The sequence below is a fragment of the Camarhynchus parvulus genome, chromosome 2 (genome assembly GCF_901933205.1).
Source record: "Camarhynchus parvulus chromosome 2, STF_HiC, whole genome shotgun sequence".
NCBI classification, from domain to species: Eukaryota; Metazoa; Chordata; class Aves; order Passeriformes; family Thraupidae; genus Camarhynchus; species Camarhynchus parvulus.
Window position 1 is genome coordinate 27,487,089 of NC_044572.1, and position 25,934 is coordinate 27,513,022.

At 36.8% G+C, this 25,934-nt stretch overlaps 1 protein-coding gene across 3 annotated transcripts in view; it reads right to left on the minus strand.

Annotated features, from left to right (window-relative positions):
* The window catches only part of THSD7A (thrombospondin type 1 domain containing 7A), a 273,595-nt gene that overhangs the window by 104,425 nt on the left and 143,236 nt on the right, over positions 1-25,934 (minus strand). For all 3 annotated transcript variants that reach the window (XM_030971359.1, XM_030971358.1, XM_030971360.1), the window contains one exon: positions 12,419-13,250. In XM_030971359.1, coding sequence (XP_030827219.1) covers positions 12,419-13,250 — 832 coding nt within the window. The remainder of the gene's footprint in view (positions 1-12,418; positions 13,251-25,934) is intronic.

Here is a 25,934-nt window from a genome sequence, read left to right on the forward strand (position 1 = left end):
CAGATTTGATCTCCACAAATAACTGAAAGCAAAGCTTACTTTTAAGTAAAGCTCTCTGCAATTTTTGATGGATTTATGTGTCTCGTTTAGCCATGCAGACTTGGGGTGAATCTTCTCACAGGATAAAAGGCAAATGGGCAAGTAACACAACAGAAAATAAAAATAGACAATTAACATTCATTTCTTGATACCGCCCAACTCACTAGAAGTTTTGCACCAAACATCTTCATGCCCTTGATTAATGTCTTAGTAGACAATATATGCAAATTTAACCATTCAAGAAGCACAGGGAGGACACAAATAAGTCCCCACTATCAACCCATATAGCTGTGCCCAGATAATTGCTTGGAAAGCTCAAAGAAAAGCATGAATTACATAAAAATGCTGTTAAAAGTCAACAGAGCCAACTGGATACAAGAAGCAGCAGCATAGGGGTAACATACAAAGGCTGCAGCATCTTGCTCTCAATCCAGTGAATATATTCAAAGGACAATGCCCCAAGATTTTTGGCAGGGAAGAAGGAATTATATAAATTAAACTAAGGCTGTGGTTTGAGAAAGTACTATTTCACACAACAGTTAGATATAGTGGGGAAATGAAACTCAAAGTATAAAAGGACTTTAATGACACGATGGAAAGAGAAAGCAGTCCCAAACAAAACAATACATCACAGGGGATGAATGGTCCCTGTTGCTATTAAGTCAACAATAAACCTATTCCTGACGTCAAAGACATAGATTAGACCAAAGAAGTAAAGAAAAAGGTTCAAAGGACAACCTACAGAACATAATTACTGCTCAACCTCTTCTGCGGACATGTGGTCAAGAATTTGTGTCTACTCACGTTCCATAGCCTTGTTTGTGCTTCTACAGCAATAAATAAAAACTAAATATCACTTAAGAATTAAAAATAGGAAGGTTACGCCTAGGGATTTTGAAGTAATTTATGGGATAATTAAGGCTAAAGACATGGGGAGAACAAAGGTTGACACATAAGCCTGGAGCAAATTACACCACAGTACCTGTGTACAAATGAGCAAGTTGTGCAGTTGAAGGAACTCTCTTCAGTCAAAAATAAGCTTTAAAAGGTGTGAAAAGATTAGATTAAGTCAGGAGAAAAAAAAATATCTCTGAAGTATCCTAAAAATCTATTAGAGAATGAAAAATACTTTTACAGCTTTAAAAAATCAGGAAAACTTGATTTTATATGCCAATGATCTGTATGAGTGTTTATAATCCCAGCCTCAAAAGTTGTCTTTTAGGTTGTGTAGAAAAGCCATGGAAGAGACCATTGGAATTTTCTCCTCTACAAATTCAACTAGACAAGAAATGGGTTTTTCTGATAGATTTTTGCAATAAATAAAGCTGTGCATACTGCATTCATGAAGCCAAATGCATGGTAATGCATGACAGCATGACTGATCTCTAAATTCATGCAATATGAATACAAAATACAAATAGGTTTTAAACTAGGCAGTAGGACTCTTTGCTGCATGAGCATACTCCATTCATAACTTGTACAACTAAGAGATTTTCTGCTTTTGCTGGTATTCGTCCATATCGGACTGGACTAGTAATTAGAAAGAAAAATTAATGAGAAAAGATGAAGAGCAGCATCAGAATGGCTGGGAGGTTCTAACTATTAACTAACTCATAATCCATGCAGTCGGAAAGCTGCCTTGGCAGTAGCAAATGGAGGGCAAAAATGGAAAGACAGCAGGTACTCAGTCACACTATCCCAAGATACGCTCTGGTTTTCCAGCAAACTATGGCTTACCAACTTTTGGAACGCAAGCTGAATCTTGCACGGAAAAGTTTATAGTGTTCACCTCCATGAACTAAGACAAATGCATCCTAAAACTAGATAAGATTTTGGAACTTACACCATCTTAGAAACAATGCATTACACACCTTTTTTACTGACCCATAACTGTAGATAGTTATTTTTGCATTAAAAGTGCTCAGTTAACTTCATTTTCTGATTTCAGGCCTTGCATAACTGTATTTGCTTTCTCTGTGGCATTTTTGAGCTTCAACACCTCTATAAGAGCTTTCCTTGACTGTCTCATTGTTAGGTCCATGAGTCCTCTTTCACTTGGTCTTGTTTTATTTGAACACAGTTATATCCTGCAACTACACATCCATTCGACTCTATGTGCAACTTTGAGATGAAAACTGGTCTGGATTTGAGGACTGTTCAATGTTCATGCTGAGGACACTCCTAAAATATCTGCACATTACTGTATCTCAACAGTCTATTAGTTAATGGAAACAGGAGTCACAAACACAAGGTATTGAGGAGATACCATTGTGAAGTTCGATTTTGTGCTTTTCCTGTTACATTGCTTTTCATGCTCAAATGTAATGGAGCAACACTGTGAAGTTTGTAATTTAATCTAAAATTGAACAGTGAAGAACATGTCCTTTACAATAAATTTAATTAATTCACTCAGTACTGATACGTAACAAGAACTGCTATTTATTGGTTTTGACTATAATGTAAAGATGTAAAGTAATGGAGCCCAACTGGCAAGGTTAATGAAAACTAAATAGTCTCTTTAAAAACTTTTGTCTGCATTATTTTGCCTCTACTCCTTCACCATTATCAACATTCAACTTTGGTTTTCCCATTATCCACGTTCAGCTTTGATTTTCATTAATGAAATTTTCAGTTACTTTTCCTTACTTTCATTCACTATACTCATTCTCCCAGAATTCTGATATATTTGTTTTTTCTTTAGCTGATTTTCCATTTGATTACATACAGAGATTTCCATTATTAAATTAATAACATGGCTACAGTTCAGGAGATTGGTGCCAACATAAGCTCTTGGCACTCAGAAGGAACAAAAGACAGGGCTTTGACTGAAAAGGACTTAAATGAAATTTTTCATTTTTTAAAATCAAAAACTATGATTTTTTAAATCCTAGTTGACTGTTTGGTGTAGTAGTGGATCATGTATGTCCACAGGGTCTTGGCTCCTGTCACTCTAGACTTTGTAGAAGTACCTACAGATCTGCCCAGTTGCTCCAGTCCTGGCACGACTGACCTACTCTTGTCACTGCTGTGGAAAGCAGACACAGAGAGTGTCAGAGAGCTCAGCACAGCCAGAATTATTAAGAGATCCTCAACAGACATCTATATTGTTAGACACCAGACACAAAACCTAGGGAAAAATGGCATTCCTCCTCCTCTTGACTCTCTCATACTAAATAGTGTCACGGTGATGAGATACCACATGCCCTTCAAGATCAGGAAGAGCTGTGGAGTCAGAATGTGCTCCATTTTCCCACCTACTGGGAAGGACCTTCATTATTCCTTTTGCAGTTCTGCTTTCATTCTCCAAAGCAAAACCCCGACAGAATCCAATTATGTTTTGAACAAACAAGACTGACTGAATGAATGAATAAAAAACTTTAGAGGACTGAAGAAGATGCAATCCAAAACTAGGCTATCTGCCTTGAAGAAACATATACTGAATATCATAAGAGGAGGTTCAGCAGTTCAGCAGAAAAAGGTAGCTGCTTCTGAAGGTTTCAGATCAAAGGACAATCAACATTCTAAGGAAATCCAAAATGCTGTAACAGGCTTCATCTAAATAATAAGAAAGAAGAGCAAGAACTACCTAGAAGATTGAAAAAAAAAAAAAGTCCACAGTGAGCTCCCTCAGAGTAGAATAATTTAACCATTTCCTAGCTGCAAAGTCCTGCACACCATCAGGCATCTCCCACAATCAGCCACAGCATCACGAACCATAGGATTTTCTCTTGAATTCTTGCTGATCTCATGAAACATTACTTCATTGAATACAATTAGAAAAATGGTTTCCAACCTTTACCACCAGCCACAAGATGAGAACTGCTGACATACAAGCCCATTTCACCAAACAAACTCCTCTGCAGAAAGACTTGGAACAATAACAAATTAATTGCAGAACACCAAAACTACATGTTCGTTTAGCACTTGAAAACCAAAACTACACACATACACAAATACACAGAAGCAGGCTTGCAAAGGTTGACATTTTTGACTGAAGGGCAAACTAAAACTAGAGGAATCTTTAGGAAAAGAGTCAGTAAGCAAATTTGTGTTTGAAAATAGCGATTGTAAATCACATTATAACAAGCCACAAGGCTGGGCAGCATCCTTGCAAAACAACGTACAGGCATGCATGAACATTGGCCCAACTCCCAAAGAATCGTTAAGACAAAGAAAATAATTTAAAGTAGGAGCTGAATACAAGCATATTTTGCCTTTCCCAGTGGAGAGAATATCACCAGTTTGCTCAGATTTTTTTTAATCTCAGTAAATTGCTATAAGACTAGAGACTATAAGGAACAGTTTGCAAAGACCATATCTGCTTCTCATAAATGTAACCTTACAGTGAAGGAAGGGGTAAAACCTGTACCACACCACTCATTAGCATCACATCCTAGAAAAGCTCAGGCCTAAACTGCTGGGAAATCTGACGACCCATGGGCAGACCTACAGCCTAGATGCTCACATCCTTAACAGAACTACCTCATAGAAAAGATCTGGTTAGGTCAGAAGGTCAAATCAACCTTTGAATTATAAGGACCCATGTGTGCAATTTTCTACTTTGCAATTTTAGCTTTGAATGATCACACTCATGGGCAGGAAGCCTGGGGAAACATAGCAGTATTCATGCTGAATATTAATCCTTTGTGTTATCTGGAATTAAATCCAGATTTAATATTGCATGTGGAGTGTCTTCTCCTTGCTGTCTATTTGACCAACAGGGAACTTTAAGACATACTCAGTATGAGTAAGAGGGATTTTGGAGTTATGGGTAAAAGCACAATGTCCTGATGTGCTACAACAAGCTATTTATTTTCCACGCAGTGCTCTCCTCAGAGTTCATACAGCTTGTTGGAGGCTTTACCTGTGAAGTAAAATAATCAAATTAACTCTATGCTATTCTTGGACCACAAGTATAGCTGGATTTTGAGAGAGACCTTTGCCTAAAGTCTTTCACCTAAAGAAAAAAAAGGATGTTTTCTCAAATAAAATCAAAATTTAAAAAATTTTATTTAATGTGCAGGTACTAGATAGCAAGAATAATAATAGAATTATTTAAATCCAGAGCTTAGATGACCTCCATTATACGCTCTGAAGACATAAAATGTCATTTGTGAAGTCTAGTCATCCTTAAGAGGCTTAGTTTATGGTTGGTACCAACTTGTTTCTTGAAAGAAGTCAGTGAAAATACAGTGCATGTACTTTTTCCTTGTAGAAAATGACATAGTCCTCATTCATTTTCCACACAGCTGCACTGTTTAGTGTTGGTCATCTTGCACATTGCTCTGAGACACTGTTAGTACCTCCCGGTATAATGGGCCATTATAATCACACAAACAATGAGCTCACTTCTATTCATTTACAATTCCAATACTGTCCACTAAAGTGTTTTTCACAAGACTATTTTCCCATGATCCTTTCACAAGTTTAACTAATTCTGCCAAACAATTTTGAAATAAACAAAACCACTTAGGCTTTCTACACTACAAAAGATAGAGGTTACATACAACTACTGTGTCCAGAAAAAATACGGGCAAAGCAACAAGGGGTGCTACTATACCAAACAAGAGTCAACAACAGCTGCTGTGGGGCTGTTGCAGATACCATGAGTGTCTGAGGAGACAAGAAAGCAAAAGGTCTCAGTGAGAATGCTATCTTTCACAGCCCAGTGATACAGTGACCTGCATGCACATCTCATGCTACAGATAATTTTGAAATTGGCAGAGCAGTTTATTTGGCAAGCATCTACAGAGATGACTTATTAAAGCTTTATGGAGTAATTTCCCTTTGTCAGTGGGAATTTTCATTACATAGCATTAATCAGAATCTACTTTGACCGAAAATAACAGCTAAATTCACAGGGTTGTCAGCAAAGAAAAAATAAATTAAATGCCAAACTTTGTGAATGAAATATGCAGTATTAACGTTAGATATAAAGAAATATATTACTGAAAATTATATAACTAGAATTAGTTGTGTTTCAGCCATTAGTTCAGATTTGTTCCCTGTATTGATGCTTAGATTTGGCAGTACCATTGCATTGTCCAGCACTTGGAAAAATGTGGTCAGTATTAGGAGACAAGCCACGCATTTTATTTCCAGTGAGACTGCTGAAAGTTGGGCACTGAAATAGCCAACCCTGATGTTCTGGGAACCTGTGGCTTCTGTGTGTGAGTCCTGTGCATTTCCACCTTGAGGGGCAATATGTCCCAGGAGGATGCTCAATTCACAGGCTCCCTTACCATAACTTTATGAAGCTGATTGAGGAAACAAGGGCATACTCTAAGTCCCAGACTACGCTTAGTAGTTTAATTAAAAAAAAAAAAGAAACAAACCACAAAATAAATCTAAAAAAGTAATACATTCTATTTTGTTCCCTATAGGACTCTTTACAGATTATGATATAATACCAGTATAGGAAATAAAAAATTTTGAAAAATACTCCTTGATTAACATTTATTTTGTCACACTGAGGTCAAATAACATTAACTGACAGTGAAGCAGAAAATCTGCATAAAAGTACAGTGTAGGAGAATCTTCATTAAAGATCTCAGTGCCTAATTCAATTTACCACTCTGCAACATAATCTCTAGATTGAAGCTGAAAATTCAACACTGCATTCATTCAAGGAAATAATTTATTCATTCATAGGATTTATTGCCACAAGAGATTATCAGAACATAGAGTACAGCCCTCATTACATTATAGCCTATTATATTTTGCTAAGGAAGATGATTACATGCATTTGAGTAAAAACTATATATGAGAAAGGCACCCAATCTTGATGATTTGCACAGAAATATATAAATGTCATACATCTAGATGACAGAACAACTGTTCACTGTATGAAAGGAGTTAAAATATGGTGCAGAAAAAGGAATCATTCATTGCTGTTTCAATTATTCAGCACGGTGTGTACGTTTCCATCTTAAATCTAGAGTTGGGCATGGTATGTCAAATGTGTAGCAATACTGACAAGACACTGTCAAAACAGCAGCCTCAGTAAGATGATGGAGCAGGTACTTACAATAGAAAGGAACACCCATTGAATAATATTATGCATATCCACAGAAATTACTGTCTCCACCAAAATCACATTAAAAAACTACAGGATGCTTCTACTTTCAAATTCATGGAAATTCTAAAGGCATAATGGAAAACTATAGGAAAGCAATGTTTGCATCCTGCTTCTAAAATAAGAGTTTACATTTTTATTATCCCAATGCACCTGAAAAATAACCCTGTAGTTTTTAGTTATCAAGAAGTTTTTCATCCAACATGACTTTCTTCTTGCCTGTTCTCTATTTATTAACAGAATGTGCTCTAAATAATTCCAAATTAATGAATCAAGATGACTGTATATAGCTCATTATCCAAGTTTGTGATATTTACAGGTGCTCTGTGAGTGAACCACTTATGGCTTTTACATCCTCACAGTATGGTGAGCTTGGAGGCTTCCTCTACAAACAGCAGTAGAGCTGCCTGTACAGTAACATAAAAAGCAGGGGCAGACATACATGCTCTCATTTGGTCCTCAGTAACAAACAAAAGGTTGTTCATGCTCCTTCATCTCCACAACCCATCCTCTCTGCATTGCTATTTCCCTCACCTTTCTGCAGCTCATCTCCTTGAAGTTACTCTACCTTAACCCCTGCCACCTTCACACACATCTCCCTTTCTGCCTGTTGCCTCATGGAGGGGCTCAGAGAAGTACAGAGAATCTCTTAAGATGTTTTTTTAAGCAAGGGATACATTACAGGGTTCAACAAACTGTGCCGCTGTATTGTGTGTCTGAATCTTTTCTCTGTTTGCTGACAGCATATTCCTCTGGGTGACTTGTCTGCTTTCCAAATCAATGGCATAAATAAAGCAACAGGCTTGTGATGGTTTGGCTTGGTTTTTTATTTTCCTCCTTCATACAGTTCATAATTTATAGGAGTGAAAGTCCATAAAGTGAACACAGACATTTGTTTTATGAGGACCTGGAAAGGAAAACAAAGCTAAAATGCCATTCTAGAGGAGGAGATTCTCTCTCCTTGATTCTCCTGACAATATCTTAGGTATTATTCACTCATCAGTCTAAATACTCAACTGGCCATTCCCAAATTCCTTCATTTCTGGTTACTTAGCTTAGCACCTGTGGCCAGTAGCGAATATTGTGACTCTGCTTTAAGCAGATACATGCCTTGTGAAGTAAGATGAAAAATTAAACATTATATATGCCCAACATGAGCAAGGCAATTCAATAATTTTGCTCCTACTCTCATCTCTCATCTCTCAACTATAGTATTGAAATAAATAAAAGCTCAAACTCTCCAAAACTTGAAATTTAGTAAAGCACTGCAATGAGATTATGTAAACTTCCAAGAGTTAAATTTGTTACAAGATGTGGATATAGTTTTCTAGATATTTAAAAAACGCACAGAATTAGTGAAGAACATTAAAATAATTAAAAAATAATAACTTTCTAAGATAAACAGAGGTGTAACACACCAAAGATGATAATTTTGTTCCATGATTGTAATTGCATATGGTTATATTCTAACAAAGAAATAAAAGCTCTGAATATTTATAAAATTCTACTTTTTTTCTTGAACTCTCATTTCAGGTCATTTAGGTCACCAATAATGTTCATTTTCACATGCAGGTCTCTTGGTTATGCCAAGAGAGTATTAACCATTTATGGGGACTGCAACCAGAGCTGCTGGGGATGGTTTCCTATGTGGTCTCCTCCATTCTTCCCCCATTCAGAAATGTTTTGGTCCCAGACTAAGCAAGATAACAAACAATATCCAAAAGGTGTAGAAAAATAAAGGAAATAGTGCAGAAATTCCTGGGATTTTTTTTTAAGAGGCAGTTATATCCTTGAAGAACTGCTTTAACTACAACCCCCTTTCCAGCCATTTGAGTTAAGTGACTCTTAGCAGTGACAGGCTGTCCCCACACTTATGGAGCAGCTGCTTCAGGGGTACATGATGTGCTTTGTCACTGGATTTCAAAATCTTTGCTGAAGCACAGAAACATACAGTTCAGAAAACTCTAGTTCTGTTCCATATTCTTACAGTCGCAAATGACTGTGCTCAAGTCCTTCCAAATTTCCCAATCTACTGGGGTCCCAAGAAAGCATTTCAGTAAAAAGGCTGTATGAATTAAAAACAGTTAAAAAAATATTTTCTTAGACTTGTACAATTTGTACAAAACAGCCAAACATTTTTGCTAAACTGTCCCACAAAAGTCTGCTCACAAAGAAAATTATGACTAAATATTTGAGACACAACTGCAACAGAGTCCATATTACAACAGAAAATTATAGGCTTAACATGAGGCATAATCATCACAACTTGTAATAGGACAAACAGGTTTGTAAGTCAAAATCAGCTTCTTCATATGTTTTATGTTTCTCTACATTGCCAGTTTGTTGTCTAACAGCTCTCTTTGATAAAGAGAGGAAACATTTCAGACAATCAAGTTTTGTCCTCTACACTAACAGCAGCGCTGTCCAGATTTTGTTAGCTATCCAGAGAAAAGTCACTTTATAAGCCAATTTTAATTACTGAATTTGTTTTTTCCTTCAACATTTCTATTTTTCAAATATTTTCAGTGCACCAGAATTTCAGACTAAGGGGAACACGAAGCAAACACAGGCCATGTAACACATACATTATTGCAGAACGGCCAATACAAAATCCAATATTTCATCCTTCATGGGAGACTATCTGTTGTTCACTCAGCAATAAAGTATATAAATTAAACTTTGATTTTCTTGTTTCACTTCTCTTTACCACGCCTGGTGTGCTGGTATGTCAAGAGAATTTTGCCTTTTTGAAGTTTTGCTGACAGCGTTACAGAACCATTTCCTCTGTAGCACCCTTGTGAAAGTTGTTCTTTTTTTAAAACCCTTTTTATAATATATCAATTTTGCTATCTCTGCAAAAAATATTACTCGCCTGAGGGTTTTTATTCTTCTTTCAGTCATGCTGCCAGGGGGCTGATTGTTTCTGATTGCTAAAGTCAAAACTCACTGAAAATGGACTACTTAAGCTGAAGAGCATTTCACATGAGAACGGCAGGTTTTCCAGTCACCTTACTTGTCTATATTATTTAGTAACACAGTTACTATGTGATGGAGATTATAAAATCATTTGAGCTGGCTGCATTGACACCCTGGGCAGAAAAATAATTCTATTGTTTCAGATTCTGAAATGGCAGTCATAGAATAAAGCATTTGATTGCTTAGTGAAGGGTGCAGCATAAATGATGCAAAAGGATATACAGCTGATATACATTGGTCTCTAAAAGCTATGTTACCAGCACCAGAATTTCTCACATGAGTCATTTCACCAAATTTTCTTGCTTATACTATGTAAACAAGAAAAAAAATCGTTATTAAAATTGATGTGAAGACTACTCAAAATACTTTGTGCAATTAAAACATAATTTTTTTCCCATAAGATATACAAATGCTCACTGCATCATTTGTTTAATTTTCACCTCTTTGAAGAATTGATCCTACACTGTATTATCAATTGTTTCACTGCCTTAGGCAAGAAGGTTTCACTCACTTCCCTGCACCAGCCTGAAATTGCACAAGACACTGTGGTATCTGAACTTAAGACAGTGCTGGTGATCTAAGTGAATTCAAGAGTGAGCGTAAAGATGATGAGTAAAGTATGCCACTGACTTCCAACTATATTTTTACTTTCTTTTACCATTTATCAGAGCTTTGGCATGACTATGTCATTCCTCCCTTTTTTTTACTCAATAATTTTCTTAACCTTTCAAAAACTTAGGGACTTTCAAAAAGAGTGCCTGGCTGCTATCTGAAAGCAACTGATGTATAATAAATTATTCCTTGTATTTAAAGGTTAATGATGTTCCTGGGCTAGGCACAGTGAGGGCTGCATGATGTGAGGCTGGAAAAGGAAGCAGTAAAGGCAATTTTTTCTGTACCAACAATGAGATTGTGCTGCAGCCAACACCTGGGACTGCCTGAGCTGCTGATTTTAAGATTTCTTGTGAAGACCTTCACCAAAGTGTGGATCAAAATCTTAAATAACTAAAGAAAACCAGACCTAGAAGAGACTGCAAAAAGTCTATACAGTCAGTCCTTCTTCCCTAATCAAGAGCTACTCCAGGTGTGTCATCCCTGACACATGCATTTTTCTAGCCTTTGCTAATAAACCTTTGAAGATAGAGGTGCCACACATGGCCCAAGCAATTTTCTCCAGTCTCCTATTCCCAGTATTGAGAAGCCCAGCCTCATTCAGCACTGCTGTGATTTGCCCACTATTGTTTTTCCAATATATCCATAATATAGAGAATAAATTGCTCGATTCTTCCTTGTGATGGCTTGTTACATACTCATAGGCATTTCACTCACATTTTCACCCATATGTCCCTTCTTCAACAGAACAACCCAAGCCTTCCAGTTCTTCCCTTAAACCAGGGAGCTCATCATTTTCCTGTGTCACCGCTGGATCATCTCTTGAAAGGAATTATACTCAAAAAAAAGTTTTCTACACTTGAAAAAAAAGATATTATTGGGTTTCTAATTGAAAAGGTGGAAGCAATTACATGTTCTGTGATAGAATGTTTAAATGGCACAACAAAAACTCAAAAGTAAAATACCTTGAAAGAAGTTCCTAAACACTAACACAGCAGCAATGACTGTCAGCCTCATTCAGCAAGATATCCTAGTCATTTCACAGTTGAAGTAAAATTGATTAATCAGGCATTGAGCGAGAGGGCAGGAAATAGAATCACATCAAAGAAAGGAAGACTAGACTGAAAGAAGACTTTTTGAGCTGAATAAAAACATTCTGGGGGATAGGAAAGAAAAATACATGAGCTAGCAAGAGAATGCCAGATAAAACAAATCAAAGATAATACAATAATAAGTTAATACAAGATAATACAAAATAAGTTGCTGCTGCTTTCTCATGCATCCTTCTCTCTTGTTTTATACTGCAAGTCTGACTCAGTCCAGTTTCCTGTTAGTCTTTGTGCCCATCCTCTACATCACCTATTAGAAAAATGCATGACTTGTTAGAGATCAGACACCTGCCTGAGCCCATAGAAACAAAGCTGACATTTGATACATATCTTCAAGCATTTGGGGGAAATCTATTTAAGAAAACAGAGGCTAGGGACTAGCACAGCTTAATGGTGCACATGTACGTGATGCTTAGTATGATCACCAGCACAGTTTGCATGTTTCACAAAACACAAAACAGAAAACACTTGAGCTTGATGATGGATGTAGAAGTGGAAATAGCATGAACTCTATTTTGAGATTTGGGTTTATGTAAATGAATCCACTTCTGCATGTTTTACTTTAAACAGATAAAAATTAAAGTATGCAAACATAAATGGTGATTACCTCAGAGCAGCAGTTTTCCCATTTTTGTGAGTACACGTGACCTGCCTTGTTTGGTACCCAATTTGTATGTCCCAGTATTTGTTCTCCTGTCTATTCTGTCTGTTACGATTCCTCTTCTTCTTAATTAACTCGCGAGCCTCGGGATCTCGAACCACCTTTTCTCTGTCCTTTTCCTTGTCTTTGTTCTTCCCTCGTTTCCTAGCTTGCCTTATTTGTCTGGAATGGGGCACCGAGCATGCGCTCCATGGTCCCACGTTCAGGCTGTACAGGCTTTCTTCAACAGTGCACGGGCTGGACCGGCACATCTGGAATTCCGTGAGGTTGGGGCAAGCTGACCCACCAAACTGAGGCGGAGCCACCACGTGCCGGGTGCGATGCTGGAGCCCATTGCCGCAGGTCTTGGAGCACTCGGACCAGGGCGAGAACTCGGCCACGATGCAGTCCTGCCGGCACGGGATGAGGCACGCCTGCTCCTGCCGCGGCTTTGGCTCAAAGTACTCGCAGATGACATCCTCAGCTGGAACCCCATTGGACTTCTGTATGCAGGTGATGTCCCTTGTCTGGATCCCTTCCTCCCCTCTGAGGCACTCCAGGGGCTTCTCATGGCTGCGGGAGAGGACGGGCCGGCACTGGTTCCAGCCGCCGATCTGCCAGTCGTACAGCTCCTTGTGCCAGTCGCAGACACGGAAACAGCTCTGCTGGTTGTCCGGCCGCTCGGGCTGCTTGCAGTTCGTGGGCAGCGTGGTCCAGCCCTCCACGTGGGCACACCACACTGCTCGTGTCTGGATGCCTCCTGGGCCACACTCGTCTCCCATGCATCTCCCCCATGGACCTGGAAAACAAGAGAAGATGCTAACGTTGCTCACTCAAGTTATTTCTCTGCCATATTGCGAAAACAAGCTCTCAGCATTTCCTGTATGTCTAAGAATTTCATCCTTGGAGAAACTCACACTTTGAGAATACAAGCATGGGATTACTCTACATCTACATACTCTACATCTTCATTCTCTTCATCTTTTTATGATTAGAGATACATTTCACTTTTTATCCCAGACAAACTGAATATTTAATCTTGAATAACTCCTGAACACACACATGAATTAATCACATTAGAGAACTATGAACTAAGAAATCACATTTGCAACTTAGTTTTTTGCTGCCAAGGCAGGAGCCAAAGCTCTTCCCTTGAAGGCATGAATTGGATCTCGCTCATCTACTTGAGTAACTTTTCCTGGACTGTTTAATTTTTTCCTTCACATTTCTACTGCACTACACTTAATACCTTGATGCCAATTAATATTGTGTTCTCTTCCTTCCATATTGCATGCAAAAATGAGAACAACTACACAATACATTTTGAAAAACAGTGGTGATTTCAAGGAGGCCACTTCTAGTCTTTCCTTTATTACAACTAAAATAAAAATTAAAATCCAGTTAAAAAATGTTCATTCCACACAATCTGTGATATTATAGAATAGAATAAGCTCTTGAAGACAGAGACATACCAGCTGGTAACTCTCCAAATAACAGAAGCTATTGAATCACAGAATCATAAAATACAGGGTTGGAAGGGATCTCAAGGATCATCTGGTCCAAACTTTCTCATCAAAAGCACAGTCTAGACAAGATGGCTCAGCACCCTGTCCAACTGTAACTTAACGGTGTTCAATATTGAGGAATCTATCACTTCCTTGGGGAGAATATTCCAACATCTGATTGTTCTCATTGTAAGAGTTTTCTCTTGTGCCCAATTGGAATGTCCCCAGGAGTAATTTACACCTAACTTGTTCCTATCATTTTCTTAAATCTCCAAGTTCTAAGGGTAAATATTTGACATGCAACATGTTGTTATAATAAATGTCAACAAAAATAAATAAAAGGCTATATCCTTGAAAGATGATGTAGTTTTTCTGTTATTAAAAATTGAAATATTCACCCAGTTCAACATGAAATTCACAAGCCAGAGGTTAAAAAATCCTACACTTTTAAAGGTTTTGTAAGATCTCCCGTCATACACACTGTAAATTGACTTACCACATAAGAACAAAAGAAAAAGCAATTCAGAAAAAAACCTGCAGCTATTTATCAAAGAAAACTTGTCTATCTGCAGACACTTGATCACACAGAAGACATTTCCTCTGACTGAGGATGTCTCTGTCCTATGAAGAAATTGGGGCCAAGCCACACAATCCTCATTCACCTGAATGACCCCAGTACAAGACTATTTCTGTGAGTAAAGCTGTTGAAGACGCTAGGCTGAGCCTTTACTATTTTCAAAGCAGGTTAACAGCATCATTTTGGTACTGTGCAGGAATAAGCGTAATGAACTATGGCAGATACAAATTATTTACAACATCTTCTTATTGAATGACTGGAAGGAATATGTGGCCAGATCTTATTACTGATTCCCATGAGCTTTAAAACTCTCATTGCCTTCCACACAATTTTCATCTGTTCATCCAACATTAACTTCAGTACCAGTTTGGGAATGGGCTGAAGATAGGCTATACACTCAGCCTCTGCTCCTCATTGTCTCTTTTTTAAGTGAACACTGTGTCTGAACAGTTCACTTGTAGTTCTAAAACCCTGAGAATGAGCACTAGCCAGCTGAAAATAGCCATAGCAGCTGGCAGATTTAGCCCATGGAAAATCCCCCACATTTTTTGCAAATTAAGTTTGAATTATAGTTGCCAAGAACTATCTAGCTATCCAGAAAAAATAATGCATATTAAATATAAACACATTTCAGTTTCCATTTCAGCAAGACTGCACTACTTTATCTCACCAGCCTTCCACAAATTACATAATATTGCTGTATTTCATTTGGGTGTATTTACACTGAGTTGGGAGATGCCATTTCCTCAAAACACCACTTGAACACCTGCCATTTTTTAAAAAAAAAGACTGCAGAAAATCTTCAATTAGAGCAGAGATACAGAAAACACTCATAATTGAAATAAATTGCTCATCTTGCAAACTATGAATTTCTACCTTACCATGTCATTACACCTTGTGTACGGTTTGTGTGTTCAATGAAAAAATCCCTCTTTCTAAAGATCAGGTTGTTACTGTGCCCCAGATGACAAATTTGCCCACTTGGGACTCCATCACATCTCCATTCATCAACAGTCAAAAAACCCACATCGTACCTAAAAAAAATGCTTTTTTTTACAAAAAACATCAAAACATCTTCAATCCAATTCAAAGGCAGGTTTACACTATTGAAAATTGTAAGAATCTCAGTCTTGATGCAGTAAATACTGCCCTTGGAAATGTAAATATGAACAAAAACTGTTATGTGACTGTGCTAACTGGACAAAAAATATGTTCTTTCATTAGATTATAAATACGTTGTTTTTAGAACTGAATACAAAACAATGATGAGATGCCCAGATAGGCTCATGTAGTAAATTGCATTATTTTGCTCATCCTGTGAAGTACTAAAACATTTTATTAAATCATTACAGGTGAGTACCAACAAACTACATTTATGAAACCCTTTGAGCAGACTGCTGCTCAGTAATTCTGTGTTCAGGTGCATGTTAACACAGAGCTCTTAGTGATGTATTTGACCCTCCCTCTTATCTACATTAGGCTGATTTATTAAGTTTAAAGACAAAATAACCTGCTTAGAGAAAAAGACTGCAAGGAAAAAAAGAAGCGTAAATTTTCATTCTACTGCACACTTCTTTACATGACTATGACAGGGTCTAAAAGGGAACCACAGCTTTGAGGCAAGGATCTGTTTAGGCTTTGTCCCAAGTGAGCGTCATCAAAAAACTAAAGTGCTTCCACACTTGACCAAACCAAATTTCATTCACGCAGAAATTTAAAATTTGGGGCAGGGGGCAGGTGTTAAAGCAAAAAACAAAAAACCAAAACACAAATACATAATTCTTTCCTGCTCTCTAAGCCTCTTCCCTGCCCTCTAAATCTTCCCTGATTTTAAATGGCAGGAAACTCTTCCATGCTACCTGGCCTCCAGAAATGCCTCTGGCCCTGCAGTCCTGGCCATGTACTCCCCGCCATAGCCTCCTCTCACTCAAATGGTTTCTCTTTCCTATGCTCAGGACCACAGGATATTCTTAGTTGGACGGGACCCACAAGGATCATCAAGTCCAACTCTTCCGTGAATGGTCTATATGGGGATCAAGCCCACAGCCTTGGTGTTATCAGCACCATGCTCGAATCAACTGCTTGTTTGTGTTTCTTTTAATCTGAAAACCTTTAATCACAAACCTAAAAACCTTTTTTTTTTATCTATGTGATAGAATCAAGGATGAATATTTGGTTTTTAATGCATGCTCTAATACGTACAGGAACAAAAAAAACCAAAAACAACTGATACTATTCTTCATGACCAGCTACATTTCCCTTTGAGATTATGTAATATATAGGAAAAAAAAGAAAAAACATAAAGAAAAAAGACCTCAACCCTAGCACTTCCACACTCAGCAGTCATTAAGAGCAAGAGTATCAAGCTAATTTCCAATTAATTAATTTCAAAACACCTATGAATATCCAAGCAATTTCAACAGTTTAATTAATTCATCTTATTTAGGATGAAGGAGAATTGATATTTAATTTCTTTCTTTAGTTTTTAAATAATAAAATATTATAATTTTATGTATTTCTAACTGTATTAATAGAAACTTGCTTTGACCAAAATTATACTGAGAAATACCAATTTTCTTTTTCTTTTGAAAACAATTTCTGCCATCCACTAACCAATATCCCATTAACCAATATTCCTGTTATTTTTCAGTTGTGTACTTTGAAATCTTCAGTTAAGTTACCCACATTTCCCTGTACCCACAAGTCACTGTAGTCAAGCCCTACCACTTGCTGAGGAATGTTGTTGCCATGCATTTGTATGTGAACATCACAAAAAGAGAGGGAGAGATTTCTCTCCAATTTTCCTTACAACTACCCATCTCTGTCCCAATTATCAAGAGTCTAAAGTAATTCACTTCTAACTTAAGTGGCCCCAAAAACATTGCAAGCTCCAAGGTGAGGCATGGTTGTCCTTTTAAATTAATCACAGGAAAACAGGAAAATAAATGTCTCTGAGCTGAGTAAAGGGGCTTTGTGACTTTTCAAAAAAATTAAAGACATGAATCCTAAAGTATTGCTAATCCACTTTAAAGTTTTGAATGATTCTCAGAATTATGGGAAAATCACAGAGAGGTTACCTCCGCTATGCTTTTTATATTGTATCATTATTATGGGTAGTACATTTACCACTGTGTTTGTAAATATGAAATTTTGGGGTAAAATTAATTTCACAGAAACTAAAGTAGCATACATATGCAACTCAGAATGACAGAGTTCAGCAGAACACAGTGCAGAGTCTCACCCACCATTACTTAAAGGCTGCAGGAGGTGGGGGGTGGCTGCCCTTTCACAAATCTTCAGCTGATGTTAAGCACTAGTAACAACAAGGATGTCTTTAGGAAACCTGTCAAGCCTAATCAAGGCTTCATATAATATTTTAATTTGGCCTTTATGAATATTCTTTAGGTTCTCTCTTTCCCAGTGAAGCAGTCTTCACACAGACACTGTGCTGTCCCTGCTGTGTGCTGATCCAGACCCGCCTTGCCAATGGGATGCACGTGCACTCAAACCATTTCACACTGGGGAAAAAAGGCTGCTGCAGTGAATGCAAAATAGCTTCTCTTTGGATTTGTTCTAAACATACTTAGATGAACAAATCATACTTTGCCTGTAGTGAGCTGAACTTGTTTCATGAAAATACTATCATTTATCCACTCTTTATTTAATCAGTGTTTCACAAACGGCAGCTAGAGAAATAAATAGGAAGCTTGCTTCTTTTTGTTCTGTGAGTTGTCACTGAAGTCTTACTGAGTTTAAAATGTCATTGGTAATTCTTTGTCTTCTAAAGAGATTACTGTAAAATACAATATTAAGATTCCCTCTAAGCTTCTAAAGGATTAAGATTTATTTTTTTAGAGAGCAGGAACATAAGTGAATTAACCATTCATGCAAGTTTTTTCTGAAATTTCAGGGACTGATCACAATGGAGTCGAAAACATAAAACTAAACCCCCACTAAAGCACTGACAGTTTTGCAGCTGAGAACAAAGTAAGCTGTCATTGTATTTATTATAGTATATTTAATACAGTAAATTTTAATACTGTTTCAGGTATTTAAATTATCTCTGTTTTAAAAAGAACTTACTTTGAACTCTGATCCAGGACAAATAAGGCTATGTGAAAATCCCTTGAGCTCTTCTCCTCATACAAATACAAAGACAAAATAATTCCCCAACTATCCTCAAACATGAAACTCAAAACACATCTTAAAGCATTGAGCAAGACATTACTTGCATTTTTAACAAATGAGGGTTGCACTGATTTGAACTGAATTTTGCTGTACTTTCCATGAGAATTGGTTTTGACCCATTTTGTGTTACTGGTTTGGTGCCTGTAAGTAGCATTAACAGTTTAATGCCAGGGAGAGAGACTCAGACTGCATGAGACAATGAGCAGCTTAGTTTCCAGCATTTTGAGAGGATTGTATTTAATAGGACTATTGAGAGACTGATTAGCAAAAATCTACTTTTTCTAAGTTCAGAAACAAGCTAACCTTACCTAATATTGGAGACCTCAAATTTCTTTGTATCATGAAAAGGTTCTGAAGAGGGCAAAAAAGGTTAACTGGGTGATACAGGGCTGAGTCAGAAGAACACAAGTATTACAAGATAGAGTTCAATCCTAAGCAGTAAATCTCAAGAGAGGTCAAAAAGACACAGATCAAGAAGTATTTGAAGGACTCAGAAAATGACACTGAATGCAAACTGCAGCTCCTGGTAGTGGAGCTGGTCAAAGAGCTGGGTGAACAGCAGGTCACTAAGAATACAGCAACTTCAGAGCTTTGCCAAAATCACTTGCAGATCTGCTTGGCTGAATTAAAATATAATAAGCACGTCTGTAACTTGGTACAGTATACCTGTATTATTTATATTTGCTTTACACAAAGGAAAAACAACCGCTGCTGCAACAAAGTATTTATATCACAGGCAGTAGCTAATTGTGGAAGTCTAGACAGGGAACAATCTCACTGATACAGACACACTGCCTGTCACATTAGCAAAAGGTAATACAGCAAAATGCTGTTATTCTGGATCAATTACTGGGAGCTTCTATGTTTTTTTTCTTTTTTCTTTTTTTTTTTTTTTTTTAATACAGAGTCTGTCATGCTGCCAACACCACATGCTGGCCGCATTTGGACAGACAGATTCTATAATTTATACTACTGGGAGTGCCAGCACAGTAGAAGAGCACTGATAGACAAAACCTTATTTTTGCATCTTTCCCAGCCATGGCAGGGCTCCCTGGGTGCTGTATGACTTGCTGCCTGCTCTGTTTGCCAGCAAATTTTCCCCTCCAGGAGTGCTATGGATCACCTTGACTGCCGTTTCTATTTAATGGTTTTGTCTTTCTTGGCTCCTCTTTCAGAGGTTGAAAAGAACATGCAAGGCAGTGTCTGCATCAAAGAAAAGAGATTTAGGATATAGAAGAGACATAAAAACAGAAGGGATTCTTAACATAATAAAACATAACACCTGTGATTCAGAGGAATATAATGAAGTATCAAATAGGCCTACAAATTATTTAACTCTTAGATCCATTTTTCATTTTCTAATAGCATAAGGAAGAGTGTAAGCCTCAATGCAATTGAAAGAATTTAAGAATCTGAAGAACAAGTTTTTGAAATTTCTCATATTAACAATGAAATATTAAAAAATGTCATCAACAAGTAATGTAAATAAAACTAATTTATAAACTCCACATTGTTTCCCCAGCTTTCCAGAGTACTTCAAACAGTGGAATAAAGGCAAATCAAAGCATATCAAACTCAGTATCTTAGTTACCTTTTTAGATGTACATATAATTATTAAGGCACTGAATAAAATGTGGGCCCTTTAATTTTTTTTCCTGTACAAATATCCATTGGGAAAATACATTCACACATGTTCCTGATACTATTCATGGTATGGTAATTAACATTATCCATCTATTTTCCAATTTCTTTAAAAATCATTAATGTAACACACATGATACAAACCTAGGAGTAACCATACCCTTTAAAGTTCTGACATCAACATTCCAAAAGGCATAACACATATTCAGTGCTTCCCTAACAGCATTGTCATATTAGAATCTCACAATTACTAGAGCCAAATATTTATTTTCCTCCAGAAAGAGAAAGTTAAATTTTGTATGTCAGAAAATTAGTGAGTCTAAGACAAGGTTTTATATTCCCCAACAAAAGTGTTGAATGCAACATGATTTCCCAGTGTTGATGTGGTTTCTTGTGCTGTAATTCATGGCAGTTTTAACACTACATTTCACTTGGTAGAGAGGTTGTTTGGCTGCTCTGTGGTTTTTTCTGTGCTTTAATATTGTGACAACTACAATAGAAATTGACTCTTTTTCCCATTTGTTATAAACATAGAAAGGTAGAAAGAGTATCTATTTCTACAATACAAAAGAAAAGGAAAGGAAAACAAACATAAAGAAATTAAATGTTCTCAAAAATTTTCTCCTTTTTTTAATATAATGCTAGTTCTTCATCTGCCCTAGACAGCCATGGCTGAGAACCTAATTCAATACTTATATTAAAAAACCCTCAACCACCTTCTTATACTTGTCACTGTTTAATATTTATTTTGTTGCTCTGGCTGTACACTTTCAATTTTTAAAATAAACTGCATCAGGATCCACACTTTTCATAACACATTTCTGCCCAAAGTAATTTGACTGTACAGTGGCGGAACACGCTGGAAATTGCTATCTGCACCGAAGCTATCAAGAGCCTTCAGCTTGCAGAACTAGTGCAACATGTTTTTCTGAAGTATATCCTGGCACATAAACAAACATGAAAGGTTGACAGCTCACTGTGCAGAACATTTCTGGTTTTGTGCTGTTGTTATCACCTGGAAAGAAATCCTCTCCTTTAGGCTTATAATAAACTTAAGCTAATTCCCAAAACATTATTCAGTTTTAAAACAGTTCTTCCTCCAAATTTCTTTAGCACAAATTCCTCTCACTGTTCATTTTCCCTTTACATAGTATAGCAGTAGCAGACAAAATGAATATTAAATGAACACACAAAAGGAATATTTAATTGAAGCAGCATGGTTTAAAGAAAAACAGAGCTTCTATGTTCTACAAAGCAATTACATTGCTTTGAGCTTCTAGTCATGTTGGAATAAATACTTCTGATACTGAATAGAGTTTCTTCTAGCCAACAGTCTGTTTACATATAAAACTGGTTCATAAATGTTTCTTAGCTTCATTAGAGGTGGTGTTAAACCATCCTAACATATTCCTCACATTGCTCTCCTTATGTTGCCTCTCTAGTCACGCTGGTGGCTGAAAAGCAGATAACGCTCTTCTGACAAAATGATGATTCTCATACATAGCAAACACTCTTGCAGGCTTTGTAAGATGGATGAAAGGTTTTATTAACCTTTGCTTGTATCTCTGCCACACGTCTGTTTTGGTTTTCTTCTGATCATCCACAGTTGAAAGCTGCTCTGCCTCTCCCCTGTGAGGCAGCTGCACCGAGTCAGGCCAAAGACCTACCTACCCCAGCAACAAAGAACTGGAGCTTGAAGAGGGTACAGAAATATGGTGAGCAAATATGATGTCTTCCCTGGTACCCACCCAGCTTCCCATCAATTCCAGCTCACACACCACAGCAGACATGTTGGTACAAACTTTCTCATATAAATAACACTTATACATGGACATCAGATAAAGAAAACCCATGTGTTCCACCACCTTCTAAGATCAGTTTTAGAACTCATATTAGAAACGCCTAAATTTACTGCTCTTTAAATTTCTTGTATTTCTATACATTTTTATCATTACATTGCGAGAATGTAATGATAAAAATGTATAGAAATACCAGAAATTTAATGATAGAAAGCAAATGGAATGAACCTATTTTTTCCACATACAGTTGGCAAAGAAAAATGAAACAAAACCCAATCCCATGAACAGCAGGGCCAATGCAAGTAAATCCATGAAAACAGCAGTTACTCCCAATTATTATTCAGACTGTAATCATGAGTAAATATTACCATTTTACAATGAAAGCCCTATAATAATGTGTGTAACATAAAACATCACCATGAATTATTCTTATTTGTGTCCCTGTAGACTTTTACAGCTCCGTCTCTGTCAGAATCTTATTTTAAGAGATAGGTTACTGAGAAAATCAATTCAGAATCCAATGCCTAGTAAAGAGAAGGATTTCATTTGTAGAGATTAAGATGAAGTTTTCTTCTTGGTTTTGAACAAAGATTCACTGCTTTCTTCCTATAAGCATTTTATATTCATTTTATCTACAAATCTTAAAGCAAATTTTAGCTGAAACACTGCTGAGATAACATCTCACAAAACCTGAAAATCTCACTGTCAATGAGTGTTCTCACTAACCATATGAGGAAATGCAGATTTTTGCACTAATTTAACTAATAGTGGCTTACCCTCTACTTCTTATCAGAATGAATCCCAGCTAAATCTATTGTAAACACACTACTAGTCCTTGTCATGACACTTCGGGCATCAGCAGGTGTTGCAGCACCAATTTCTTAGTAATGTTAGGAGAGTTTATTTTTGTGCAGCCTCATGTAATCTAATGATAATTAGTCATATTGAAGAGGTAACAGAGACTTTAAATCAGATTTAATTTCTATCATAAATAATATCGCATTTCAGTTTGTTAAATGCAATTTTCTTTAGCGCACACAGACTGATGCCTTAAGAAAAAAAAAAGTATATCTGTTTCAATTTTCATCAAGACCAAGTGAATGCTTTTATTTTTCTGCCTCTGTTTCATTTTCTGCCCTTTGATTTCTTTCCCTCGTTCATCATAGCCTCCTGCTGTGGTGCTGATGGCCAGAAGTGCTAGTTGTGAGGCTGCAGCAACCACAGGGAACGCCTGTCAGCACAGGCCATCATGCTTGTGCCAGCCCAGTGGTTTGTAATTCCAGGCTCTGCTCACATTAGCCAAGGGCAAAAAAGTCAAAAACCTCCTCCACTGAGAAATGAAGAAATTCACTTATACAGCTTTTCAGAAACTGGCTACAGCTTTTCAGCTAGGCTACTAGAACCAGAAATCAGAAATTAAATGTAGTATCTTTGCACACTGACTTGCTTAAAAGGTCAGACTTCCTGCAAGGTATGATGTCAGACAAGGTAGCCAGAAGCTGGTTATAAGAAAACATCACAGTTCAGCTGCTTGAAGTCATAAAGAGATTTTGGTTCTCAGTCCCACTACTACTAGCCTGCAGGATGATCTATGTACACCACTTCTGTCACCTTGCACTTCTGCTTCTTCAGTGTAAGGCAAGGACAACAAAATGAATTTTTAAAGCCCATTACAGGTATTAATGAAAACCTGTGTGCAATAAGTAAATAGCAGTAAGACTACATGTTCTGTCATTTTGTCTCTGGAAGCACACAGTTTACTCAATATTTTTCCCTGGAGTTTTGTTCTAAATCCCAGTTGTGTTGAAAAGTGTGTTTTAATAAAACAGCAAGAAGCCCAGATGATAAACTAATACTTTTTCTTACTCTTGACAGAAATCTTATTCATAGAGCACAGCATGTACACTTCTCATCTGTGTCTTCCCTCTGACTCCTTGGCCACAAGAGAGTTAATACAGATTTTCAAAGATCAAATAAGAAGGTTTCTCATATCTCTGGATTCTTTATAGCATTCTTTGCAACTAATGGAATGAAATAAAATAGCAGATCTGAACTTAATGAATATCACTTAAATAATGCAATGGACCTGTCATCCTTTTGGCTTTCTTCTAATTCATTGGAGCAAAGAAAGCTTAATGAAATTGCATATACAGAAAATTATGCAAAGGGTCAAATGTATATAATTATCTTTATTTACCTTTAAATATTTCATTATTTAAATTGCCTCATTGTTGGGCTGAAATAACAATTCAGTCATAACTCTTCTGAAGTGCACTAAGACTTTATGTCTTGCTGAGATACATTCTCCCAAGCATATCCTCTGTTCATTTATTATTCATTATCATCTGCATTTTGCCAAATTCCTTTGAAATCCATTTTCCATTTAAAATGGCAACTTTCCCTTAAAACTGTGGTGCATTCATCACACAGACATGGTACTCAAAACTCTGTGAATACAAGGCAACTAAGTCTTGTGGATATGCTCAAAATACAGGTGCCACTGTATATCAGAGAAGAATAGATCTATATTAGTTTTGAAGAAATCTCATGAGAACCATATGACACCTGTCACTGCAATGTATGCAAAATAAGCAATGTCTTCATCTGACTGCCCTGTAATCAATCATTTTCATTCAGACATAACTGGGAGAAATAATTAGTTCAAGAAAGTGACTATTACTTAAGTCACTTATTTCCATCTGGAAAATGTGTTGCAAAATTGTATTAAATAAGTGGTTTTGTCTATTTCTGTGATATTAGAAATATATCTAAAAAAACTCCTTTGTGTAAGTACTTTTCTCAATTTTGGTTTTAAAAATAAGTAATATGAAATATTAGTGAAGGCAGAGTATATCATAACATTGACTTTTGAACGGAAATCCCCATTAATCACAGCAGGGACTGCTACTTAAAAATACATGAACTTGAGCTGATGTTATCACACTGATCTATCACAAAACCCAAGATGTCTTATTTAAAATGCAATGAATCACTGTTACAGAAAAATTAAATGTACACATGTATTTTAAGGACTGCACCAGAAGAATACTCTCAGAAATATCTAGGAGATATCTTAAAATTTCTCTCACCCATTAAAGAAACAGAAACACAACACCTAACCTTTGCTTTAGTCTTTTCTCCTAGCAAAAAACCCACTTTCCTTTCCACTGCTAGTACTACTTTTGAATTTTAGAGTTACTTCACAAAGGTTATTTATAAGTAACAGCAAAATCTTTTAGCAGATGCTAAAAGCTTTTTTGCTCTTTCTCTTGGCAGGTAATGTTTTTCTTTAGCATCATCTTAAACTTTCTGGAGACTTGGAAGGATTTATTTGATTACTGTATTGGGAAGCCTCCCAGTTAAAAGAAGGTGAGAGGCAAAGGATGTATTAGGAGACTTCACATATGCAAAGCTACACGGTATCAGGGCAAACTGCATGTTTGTCTCCAGAAAGGCAAAACCAAGAAATTAATTTTTGTCTTTTCTAATAATCTGCTACTTCTTTGAAAACGGTGCTAAAGCAGTGAATTTAGCAGTGAGGAATGTCATTGATTACTCCTCTGGTACCACTTTTTGTCCCTATTATTCTCCTGTTAGACCCTCATTCAGCATTCAAGAAACCTGCAAACCTTAGATTTTCATCAGACATTGTTCAAGTAAAATTTCACATAATATGTACCATGAGGTAATGATCAGATATTTACCAAGGGAATTCTTTCAGGTTTAATTTTTGAAAGAAAAAAAAAAGAAATTTTATTTTAAAATTCTGACAA